The sequence below is a fragment of the Ictalurus punctatus genome, chromosome 4 (genome assembly GCF_001660625.3).
Source record: "Ictalurus punctatus breed USDA103 chromosome 4, Coco_2.0, whole genome shotgun sequence".
Classification (NCBI taxonomy): Eukaryota; Metazoa; Chordata; class Actinopteri; order Siluriformes; family Ictaluridae; genus Ictalurus; species Ictalurus punctatus.
In genome coordinates, this window is record NC_071284.1 from 32,237,187 (window position 1) to 32,249,421 (window position 12,235).

Below are 12,235 nucleotides of genomic sequence, written 5' to 3' on the forward strand. Positions count from 1 at the left end.
TATTTAATTAAATTCAATTCAGTTATATTTTTATGGCGGTTTGAACATTAGACATTGCCACTAAGCATCTTTACAGAAATATATAAATTCTGGATATAAATGTTCAATTCATAAATTTATCCCTAATAATCAATCCAGAGGCAACATGTTCAAGAAAAAAACAAAGCAAACACAAGTAGTACCGGAAATGTACCGCAGTGATGCAATCTAGCAATGAGTGGCGGAAGGACCGGGGATTATATATGCTGCTGATTAATTGAGCTGATGAGGTAAAGGTGAGTCAGATGATTCAATCCGAAAGTGCCCAGAGACACATATGCACACACACACACACACACACACACTAACAGAAACACGAGGGAGAGAAAACGTCTGGGTTACGCATGTAACCCTGTTCCCTGAAAAGGAAACTATAACTTGCGTGAGCTTCACACCATGGGAAGCGCACTCACATGTGACCGGTATTTGAAGCTTGTGTAACATCATGCATATATAAAGGCCTGCTGTGATCAGGTGACGTGGCATTTAAGCGCGTCGCGTGATATAAAAACGGCACCTGTGAACCGTGCCATCAGCCTCTATTATCTGAAAAAATGCAATTCACAGGCACGCCCCAGTATATTTAGACATGCACTGCTTCAACACAGCATCACTCCTACTGTCCCTGACAAAGCAGACCAGCAGCTGCTTCAACTTACACCTCTGGCCAGAGTGGTGGATGTAAGTACAGAGAGTCCTTACTGGACACAGTAGGTGAAATTTCCCTCATTCCAGTGTGAGAAACGGAGGAGGGCAAAAGCTTGCAACACTACTGGCTGGGCAGCAGACGTAGGCATTTAGAAATATAATCTAACCTAGGATATAGGAAGGCCTTGGCTAATCAAGAGGCAAAGTCAAGGCAGGAAGTGGCAACAAAGAGTGCTTGTAGATCTCCTACTTGCTTGAGAGATGTCAGGGCCAGCAGAAGAGCTACCTTTAGAGTCAGAAGCTTCTCAGAGACTGACTCTAAGGGCTTAACTCGGTCACCTGACAGACCTCCCAGAACCACAGAAAGGTCTCAGGAAGGTAAACCTCGAAGTTAGAGGATGTTGCCTCACAGAGGCTCCATCAGTAGGGGTGTGGCCGGCTGAAATGGCGGCCACTAGACCCTGATTGAAGAAGGAGCTAATCCTGCTGAAAAACATCCTTGTAAGATTGCCAGGACTGTAGTTATTGCATAGTTCACTGGGTCTAGGTGATGTTCCTCACACCACGAGACAAAAAGTCACCACTTGAGTGCATACTATTTCTTTGTAGATGGTGCTCTAGCATTCAACATGGTCTCTGCAACCTCAGTTGTGAAACCAGTATCTATGAGCTGGTGCTCCTCAGGGGCCAGACCCACAGTTTCCATAGTTCCGGCCGAGGGTGACAAATCAGACATCTCGCTTGAGACAGTAGCCTGAACAATGGGCGTGAACGTAACCCTTCTTGGTGGTTGATAAGAGTCCACCACTGTGTTGTGTGTCACAACTGACACATGGTGACCTCTTAATTAAGGAAGAAAGATTTTCAGTGCTACATATATGGCCCATATTTCTAGGTGATTTACATACCACTCTAGATGGGTGCCACTCCAAGGACCACGAGATGGATAGCCATCTAAGACCACATCCCAGCCCATCATTGTTTCCCAGCCCGTGAGGGAGGCATCTGTCATTACCCTCTTGCGATAAGGAGACGCCCCTAGAGCATGATCCAAGGTTAGAAACCGGGGACACCTCCAAATTCTCAGAGGATGTAGGCATCGCCGTGTGACACTAATTACTCTCAGAGGTTTCGTCCTCGGGCGGAACCCGGGACTTTTCAGCCACCACTGAAACGGTCTCATGTGCAATAGGCCCAATGGTATGACATTGGCTGCTGCTGCCATAAGCCCCAACAGTCTCTCATAGAGACTGGAGGGGATGCCCAGATCCAGCTTTATCTTTCTCAATCTTGATAGGATTGACCCTACGCATGTTGTGGATAGAAATGCTCTTATCATAGTAGAATCCCATGTAACCCCTAGAAAAGTTGTCCTCTGCACTGGAGAAAGCATATTTTTCTTGAGGTTCAACCTGAGCCCCAAGCTCTTCATGTGGGTGAGAACAACATCTTAATATAGAATCACCAGTTCCCTGGATTGTGCTAGAATTAACCAGTCGTCCGGGTAGTTTAGTACACGGATGCACTGGTGTCACAAGGGAGCCAGAATGGCATCTATGCACTTTGTAAAAGTGCGAGGGGATAAAGCTAGCCTAACATTTAATCAACTACATCTGCTTAATGCCGGCTCATCCTGTGAAACTGGTAAGCTTTGCATTTCCAGTCAAATTTGATGGGTTTGCTGAGAAATGCCGGGCCTTTTGTGTCAGTGTGCAATTTATTTCTCCAGCCAACCCAAATATCTAGTCAAAATGACAAAAAATGTGCTTTCTGTCACTGCTTACTGGAAAAGTGCTCAACTGGGCCTCCAGTATATAGGATTCTAACATCCACACCTCATTCAGTTACTTCGCTTAAGAGATACGTGAGGTGTTTGAATATCCAGTGGTGTCTGAAGATGTTTCTATCCAGCTGCTGCATTTACGCCAGGGCCATTGATCAGCGGCGGATTACACAATCCAGTTTAGGATGCTAGTGGCTCAACGTGGGTGGATTGATGTGGTGCCAGAGACCGTTTTCCATGAGGGTCTGAACCATGAAATCAAGAATTAACTCACATGCAAGCGAGAGGGATCAAATCTCTCAGAGTTTATCACCATGGCAATGAAGACAAACATTCTGCTCCAAAATGGTCCATGACCCAGGACTCGCACCAACCCGCAGTCATCAGCTTTAACACCAACTCACACATTCCTGTACTTACTTGAACGCATGCAGATTGCATATTCTCTGGTCTCAATGGAGAAACACCAGCGCCGCTAAAAAGAAAAACTCTGCTACTTCTGTGGTAAACAAGACCACCTCAATGCTTCCTGTCCACACAACAAATCTAGCCAACCAGATTCAGGGCTGAAAGTGAGTACCACAAATTTTGTGTCCTCCCCTCACCAGAGTTTTTATTTGTCCGTAGAAGTTTCCATTAATAGGAACCACAAATGTGTTACAGCAGTAGTGGACTCTGGAGCTGCAGTCAATCTCATTCATCATGATTTGGTACAGGAACTCAGAATACCCACAACAAAATGCATCCCTGCCAGCCATGTCATCACTGTTAAAAACACTCCCATTGGTTCCAGATTATTTCATGTTGAACACCTCTCCCTATATGTCATTAACTCTCCTTAACATGCTATCATCTTGGGCCATCCATGGATAGAAATTCACGATCCGTCAATTTCCTAGAACCAAGATGAGCTCACGCAGTGGTGAAATTACTGCCAGGAATATTGTCTTCATGTCACTGTTGACCTACGATGTCTAACCACCAGCATAGAAAGCCCCAATGTCCAAGCTGAAAGCAAGATCCCTGCTGAATATGAAGAGTTTACTGAAGTTTTCAGTAAAACCAAAGGCACCGAATTTCCACCTCATTGTCCTTTAGACTGTGCTCTTGAAATGTTACCCAACATGACTCCACCTAAGAGTAAGGCCTATCCATTATCTCAACCCCAAGCATTAGCCATGGAAACCTGCATTGAAGAAACTCTGGCATCCGGTTTTATTCGTCCATCCACCTCTCCCATGGCAGCAGGCTTCTTCTTTGTGAAAAAAAAGGATGGGGGAGTACACCCATGCGTTTATTACTGAGGACTGAACTCAGTCACTGTCAAATATCGCTATCCACTGCCACTCATCTCTTCAGCCTTAGAACAACTCCGTGAGGCAAGAATCTATACTAAGCTGGATCTGAGAAGTGCTTACATCATTGTCAGGATCAGAGAAGGTTAGGAGTGGAAGACTGCACTTATTACCACTGGGGGGCACTATAAATACCTGCTAATGCAGTATGGGCTAGCTAACGCACCAGCAGTGTTCCATATAATCTTTTTTAGCAGGTACATCTTTACCTGGGAACACCACTTGCTCTCAGGCCAAGAGCTGAGAGAACCTGACGGCAGACATCACCCCTAATAATAAATACAGCAGCAAACAGTGATCTGTGGGGTCCAAGTGCTTCCAGTGGCCAGTTCTTGCCAAGATACATAGAACCAGAAAGACCATCCATGAACATAATTATCAAGTTTTGTGATGATAGATCAATGCTAGTTGTTCAAAATGCCTGTTGAAAGCTGATTGGGAAAAAGCGTCCATAATTCACAAATGATTAAAAATCCAGTTACAGATCACCAGATCAATGCAGCACACCACATATAAGCTCATTTTTTCACTTTTTGGTTCCTGAGAAACTTTGGAAACTGCCATTACATTTTGGTCATGGTAAATTCCCACATGTTTAATGAAGACTGTAGCCCTGAGGAAAGCAACAGCTTAAGCTATTACAAGACAGCTTTACCTGCTTCCTCCTCAGTTGCTGAACTGAGGAAACTTTTCCAGGTAAGCCAGAGCTACTCAATATCCACACGGATGAGCTAGTCAAGTGATTTAATCAAATGTTGAAGTGAGTGGCAGCCGAGGATGTATAAGGCTGGGACCTGTTACTACTTTATTTACTTTTGCTCTCTAGGATTTAATCAAAGCCTCAAATGGTTTCTCGCTAATTTAATTAATATTTGGTTGATGACCCCATAGGCTTCTAGAGGCACAATCTATTGCCAAACTGGTCAGGGAACACAGACAAGAAATACAACAGTGCAAACAGATTGGCCACACAGTTGGACAACACATGCAGGTCCAGCATGCACAAAACCTAGAATAGTGTTGATGAATAATTTGATTGACTGAAGTCATTGTTGACTGAATTAAACCAGATGCGTATAACAGGGATACAGCTACTATCCTGTCCCAATGACATCACAAAGCTCAACATCTCTCTGATTTGTCCAAACTGGATGATCATACAGAGAAGACCCAGAGCATGTCTATAAATATACAAAGATTATAACTGTTCAGGACTGATCCAGGAAAAGCACTGGACAAAATTTGTGATGTTATACCTTGTACTATTCCTTTCTTTTAGCCTGACAGAGGGAGAAAATTGCCATATTCTGGAAAACCCGTCATATCCTCTGCTATCTAAAGATGGAGATGTTATAATCGGAGCTATCTTTTCAATACATGGTGGTACACAAATGCAATCACTGCCATATACTGAAAAACCTCAACCTTTAATCTGCATTAGGTTTGTTATAGTAGAAAACTTCACATTGGAGTCATTTATTGGAAATCTGCATTGTATTTCTGCATTGTTTCTATTAGTTTTAATTTTATAATAAATATTTAATTGTTTAAACAATTTGTATGTATATTTGTAGGTTTAACCTCAGAGAATTCCGCCTTGCTCAGAGCATGACATTTGCAATTGATGAAATCAACAGAAGCAACAGGTTGCTCCCAAATATCTCAGTTGGTTATAGAATTTATGACAATTGCGACTCAAGATTGTTATCTATGAAAGCAGCCATGGCTTTGATGAATGGTATGGACATAACAGCAGATAATGCCTGCTCTGGACAAGCAGTAGTACAAGCTATCATAGGAGAGTCAGAGTCTACTCCTACAATAGCACTCACAAGAACTACAGGACCTTTTAAGATCCCAGTGGTAAGTGTCAATGATTTTAAGAATGATTTAGGTAATCATTTATTTAATAGTTAAAGAACACACTTGAAATATACATGGGATAATTAGAGCAATAACATAAATAATATAGAGCAATGTCTACATTTAAATCATTATATATCTAATTTTATCTACTTACTAATCATACATCCTCCAAAATGAGTCTCTTTAACTTCAACAGCTATGAAAAGCTCAATTTTACCTTGATACACAATTCTAACAAGGAGGTATATTGTGTTAACTATTTTTAATATTCCCTCAAATGTATATGTTCAGACTAGTTATGTATTTGTTTTTTAGCAATGTATTTTATGTATACTGGAGACACATTGATGCAATTGCTGCCTCACATGTCCAGGGTTCTGGGTTCAGTCCTGGGCTTGGGCTATTGTCTGTGCAGAGTTTATATGCACTGTCCAAACAGATGCGGATAGACAGCTGCCACTATGTTGACCCAGGTCTGAAAGATTGTGTAAATGTGTGTGTGCATAGTGTCCTGCTGTGCAAAGTGAATTCTCCTGCCTTGATCCCAGTGTTTCTGGGACTGGCTCTGGCTCCACCGCAGCCCTAGGCAGGGTAAAGCAGTGAAGAAAAACAAATGAATTTTATTCTTACTACCAACTTTATTTAAATATTATTTGATATATAATGAATATAATACGTAAGCTTTGTTTTCACATTATTTTTCAGTTGGATGCCAGCTGTCCAATTCTCTTTTAAAACAGGCTTCTATCTAATTGCCTCTTGCTAGGTAAATGCTTTGGTGAAAGATGACTTTTTTTTTTACTTTTAATATATTTTTCTCTCCTCAGATAAGTCACTCTGCCACATGTGACTGTTTGAGCAACAGAAAAGTGTACCCCTCTTTTTTCAGGACTACTACAAGTGACTACTACCAGAGTAGAGCATTGGCATATTTGGTCAAGCACTTTGGCTGGTCTTGGGTGGGAACTGTGAACAGTGATAATGATTATGGCAACAACGCAATATCCATTTTTTTGAAAGCTGCCAAAGAGGAGGGAATATGTGTTGAGTACTCTGAGAGGTTTGACAGATCAGATACTGCCAAAATCATAAAAGTGGTCGATATTATTAAGAAAAACACAGCCAAAGTAATTATCTTAGTTCTCGCCCAAATTGACATGAACATTCTAATTGACCACCTTATTCTAAAGAATGTCAGTGGTTACCAGATTATTGGTGGAGAAGGATGGATTACTGCAGACAATCTAGTAACACCAGCTAGCTACAACATATTGGCTGGATCCATAGGTTTTGATGTGGGAAAACTGAACATTAATAGTTTTGCTTACTATGTTGTAAATGAATTTTGGCAAACAATATATCCTTGCTTGCATACAGAGGGAAACATTTCTCAATCTGAAAACAATTGCAGGAAATACGAAGATATGATTCAATTTAAAAACTACAGTGACGATATATCAGAATTGAGATATGCAAAAAACATATACAATGCAGTTTATGCTGTTGCACATTCTCTGCACAGCCTGTTGAGATGCACAGAAAATCAGAGCTGTGAAAATTACAAAACAATACAACCATGGCAGGTAACACAAAAGAAGAGAAGCAAAGCAGGCTATGCCTATTACTGATATTTTAAGAAATTAATAATTGTTTTCCTTTAATGCTGAAGGTTGTTGAGTTTCTAAAAAAGGTCAATTTTACCACCAAATTGGGAGAACAGGTTTGGTTTGATAGCACTGGGGCAACGGTGGCAAAATATGATGTGGTGAACTGGCAACGAGGGCTCAATGGAGAAGTGCAGTTTAAGGTTGTGGGCTATTATGATGCCTCTCTGCCAAGTGGACAACAATTTGTCCTAAATGATGAAGATATTGTCTGGGCAGCAGAGACAAGAGAGGTACATCCAATATTTGCTAATTTTCAGTTTTTATTAAACATTAATTGGAATAGATGTTTTTTTAACAGGCCTTGTAAGGCCCTCTATAACCTTTCTGGCAAAACAAAACCAATGTTCTACTAATGTTATCTACACACCACTGAATATATGTGAAAAGTTTTACACCAATATAGTGCTTAAAAGTATTACAAAAATGCAAACCTGAAAAGCTGCTTGGATTTCACTGATAAGCAAATTATTATGACTTAACAGCTTCATGGATCTGTCAGATAGAACCTTATCATACATAGTCTAATTTAAAAGAGGGCAACAATACATGAATACATTGTTACTATTGTGTATACACTATATGGCCAAGTATGTGATCACCTGACTATTACACCCATATGCCAGCCTCCTCCAAACTGCTGCCACATAGTTTGAAGCACAAAATTGTCTAGAATGTCTTTGTATGCTGTTGCATTAAGAATTCCCCTTTACTGGAATTACGGGGCCCAAACTTGTACAAGCATGAAAAATACCCCTGTGCACAACATGAGGTCCATAAAGACATGGTTTGCCAATGGTGGTGTGGAAGATCTTGAGTGGCCTGCACAGAGATCTGACCTCAACCCTACTGAAAATTGAATTGGAATGAATTGGAATACTGACTGTGCACTTGGTCTTCTCAGCCGACATCAGTGCCCAACCTCATGAAAGTGAATGTGGAGATAATTATAACAGCAAAGGGGGGACAAAATCAATAATGGAATTTTCAACAAGCACACATTGGTGTGATTGGTCAGGTGTCCACAAACTTTTAGCAAAATAGTGTATTTTCTGAATTGTATGAGAAAAGTACTGATTACAGCTATAATATGTTGTCCGTATTAGAAGCCAAGGTCTGTGTGCAGTGAGAGCTGTCCTCCAGGAACCAGGAAAGCTGCACAGAAAGGAAGGCATGTCTGCTGCTATGACTGTATACCATGTGCAGAGGGAGAGTTCAGTAACCAGACAGGTATTTTCAGCATTACAAATTTTCACAGACAAGTTGTTAATTGTGCATTGTGTATTCTCTTTTTATTATTTAGGATACAATTCCTGAACAATGGCATTAATAAATAAAACCATGAGATAAAGTTGATTTTCTTTCATAAAAAATGACCATGATTATTTTTCAGATTCAAATATCTGTGAGCAGTGTCCAGGAGAATATTGGTCTAATGCTGACAGAGATAAATGTATGTTAAAGGTCATAGAGTTTCTTTCATTTACAGAGGTTATGGGGGTAATATTGGTTCTTATTTCTTTGTTTGGAGCTACATTAACTGTGTTAGTAGCTATTTTATTTCTAATAGAAAAAGACACTCCAATTGTTAAAGCCAACAACTCAGAGCTGAGCTTCCTGCTGCTGTTCTCTCTGACTCTGTGTTTTCTCTGTTCACTAACTTTTATTGGACGGCCGTCTGAGTGGTCCTGTTTGCTGCGTCACCCAGCGTTTGGGATCACCTTTGTGCTCTGTATCTCCTGTCTACTAGGGAAAACAATAGTTGTATTAGTGGCCTTCAGGGCTACACTTCCAGGCAGTAATGTCATGAAATGGTTTGGGCCTCTACAGCAAAGGCTCACTGTTCTTGCTTTCACTTTCATACAGGTTCTTATTTGTGTGCTTTGGTTAAAAGTTTCTCCTCCTTTCCCCTACAAGAACATGAACTACTACAAGGAAAAGATTATATTAGAATGTAACTTGGGCTCAGCTATAGGTTTCTGGGCCGTGCTGGGTTATATAGGAGTTCTTGCTTTCTTGTCCCTTGTTTTGTCTTTTCTAGCTAGAAAGCTGCCAGATAATTTTAATGAAGCTAAATTCATCACATTCAGCATACTCATATTCTGTGCTGTGTGGATCACATTTATTCCAGCTTATGTCAGTTCTCCTGGAAAATTTATTGTAGCTGTGGAGATATTTGCTATTTTGGCCTCCAGTTTTGCTCTACTATTCTGTATATTTACACCTAAATGTTACATTATTCTGTTTAAACCTGAACTAAACACGAAGAAAAATATGATGGGTAAAATGGCATCTAAATCACTTTACTAAACAAGTTGTTCAAATCTGCAAGCATACACATCGTTTTAGCTGAAAAATGTTAAAGTTGGACACAATGTCAAATATCATCAAATAAATAATAGTTAGATATCGTAGATCTAATTACATCTATGGATGTGGTTATGGATAAGGATATGAATGAGAACAGATTAAACTTCTCATTAAAAAATGTCACAATTGTGTCTTATCTCTGGTCATAGAAGAAATTTTCTATACAGCATTTTGTAATCAGTTATTTTATTGGCACAAATCATTCTTGATTTGTGATTTATTTATTTTTATTTTTTTAAATGGAAGGGTTATATCTTCTCAAATTAATATGCCTTGATGTAAATAATCATAAACCTACCAGTCAATCAAATATTCAATCAATTGATCACTAACAAATAAAAATTAAATCTGTCATGACAGAATAAATAATAATGTCTCCATACAAAATATAAAAATGTTTGCACTAGATTATGGATGGTCAATCATATTTTTAAAATGCATCTGCTATGGTTTCCATAAGATCAGCAGAGGGAACTGAAGACTAGCATGTTAGACTACTTGCTCATGCACCTGGCAAAATGTCTCCCACAATTTACACAACATGCTTATTTGGAAAATTCCATGAGTAACTTACATGCACGTAGTAAATTTTATAGAAATAAGCATTTAATTTACTATGCATGTAATGTTGAATACCATTACTTTGCACTGTTAATTGTGTAGAAATATAAATAACCAAGCAGCAGAGGTTGTGCTTTAGGTAAGGACTTTAGGACTTTAGGGAGCATGCAATAGGAAATGGTGGGGGTTGGCTAGGAATTGGAAGGAACAAAACAGGCTGCTGTGAGAAAACACTCATCTGGAACACAATCTAATAGGTGTCTCTACAAATGTGGTAATTGCAAATAACAACATTATTAATTAAAACACAGCCAGCAGCAACATAATATACTTTCAAAAATACCTGCAGGGATAACATTGCTCTGAACAACAAAAACACATCCTCAGCCCTGTATGATGCAATGCCAAATTAAATCAATAATAGCCAATAAATTGTCTATGTTGCTTACAGTTTTTACAAATGTAAGGTAACATTTTAACCCTACTAACAGGCTTGAATCATATGTTGAGAAACATTCTATAATCAAATGTGTCCTCTATGTTACCAAGTGAATGAGGACATGGGAGACAGGTATGGCACAACTCAAAAGGGTTTTAATGGAATGAAAACTTGCTTTTCAGCCTTGTTCACCAAAATCACACATCTACACACACAGACACGCACACAGCTCTCTCTCTCTCTCTCGTGGCTGTTCTCACTTCCTCTTTATCTTCTTTCCACTGCTCACTGTAATAGAGAAAGTTTATCAACATGGTGTCTAAATTTGTTGCTCACCCAATGCAACACAGATTGATGAACTGCTTGATTGGCTAGATGTGGCTCACTATTATTCGACTGGATTTACTGGGTATTAACTCCAATATCCTGAGAAAAATGGCTTTGTTCACTCTGTTTGGGTTACACCAATTGATCATCATTTCATTTGTTTTGTTTAGAGCCCCAGAAACATTTCACTATATCATGGAAAGAATACTCCACCCATACACATAGCTAGAGTTTGGCTGGGTTACCTGGTCACTGAAAAATGAGAGCCCCAACACCACTTTGGGAGGCATCAACCTCCATGATGAATTGCAGGTTGGGGTCTGGGTGATGCAGGATGGGGCAGTCAAGAACCTCTGTTTCAAGGTTTAAAATGCCTGCAGAGCCTCTGGGTTCCACCTCAGGTTTTTAGGTTTTCCCATAAGGAGGGAGGTCAGTGGCAGCACTGCAGTGATGAACCACTGACAAAAGTTGGCTTATACCCAGGAAATGTTGGAGTGCCTTGTTTGTTTTGTTTTTCCTGAAAAGCTGTTCCTGTGGCCAATCAACACTACCTTTGATTTGTCTGTCCAGAGCACATTATTCCAAAAGGCCTGGTCCTTGCCTATATGCTCATTTGCAAACTGTAGACTTGCTCTAATGTTTTTGTTAGACAGGAAAGGCTTTTTTTTCCTGGCATACCTCCCATTCAGTTCAAATTTGTGCAAAAACAAAAAATTGTAGAAGGGTTAGGGTTCACATTTGCTTCTTATTTTTGCAACAAAACAGTCTTCATTATGTTTTTTTTTTTTTTTTTATCTGACAAGTGGTCTCTTACATAATATGCTGTTTTCTTTACTGACATACAAACATTTTTCTGTAACATTAAATTGTGTGCTAGAAAACTAATGGTTGGAAATCTAAAATGTTTTTTGTATTGACTCGATATGTCTAGCTAGAAAGCTCCAATCTTAATGAAGCTAAATTCATCACATTTAGCATACTCATATTCTGTGCTGTCTAGATAACCTTTAGTCCATCTTATGTCAGCTCTCCTGGAAAATTTACTGTAGCTGTGGAGATATTTGCTATTTTGGCATCCAGTTTTGCTCTACTATTCTGTATATTTACACCTAAATGTTATATTATTGTGTTTAAACCAGAACTAAACACGAAGAAAAATATGATGGGTAAAATGGCATCTAGA

General features: G+C 39.6%; 1 protein-coding gene across 1 annotated transcript; it reads left to right on the forward strand.

Moving 5' to 3' along the window:
• Nucleotides 1–628: 628 nt before the first annotated feature.
• On the forward strand, nt 629–9,665 carry LOC124627750 (extracellular calcium-sensing receptor-like). Its single transcript, XM_053678320.1, has 7 exons — nt 629–720; nt 5,105–5,266; nt 5,400–5,688; nt 6,519–7,274; nt 7,361–7,588; nt 8,465–8,585; nt 8,749–9,665. The coding sequence occupies exons 1-7, from the start codon at nt 629–631 to the stop codon at nt 9,663–9,665; spliced, it is 2,565 nt and encodes an 854-aa protein (XP_053534295.1).
• Nucleotides 9,666–12,235: the final 2,570 nt, after the last annotated feature.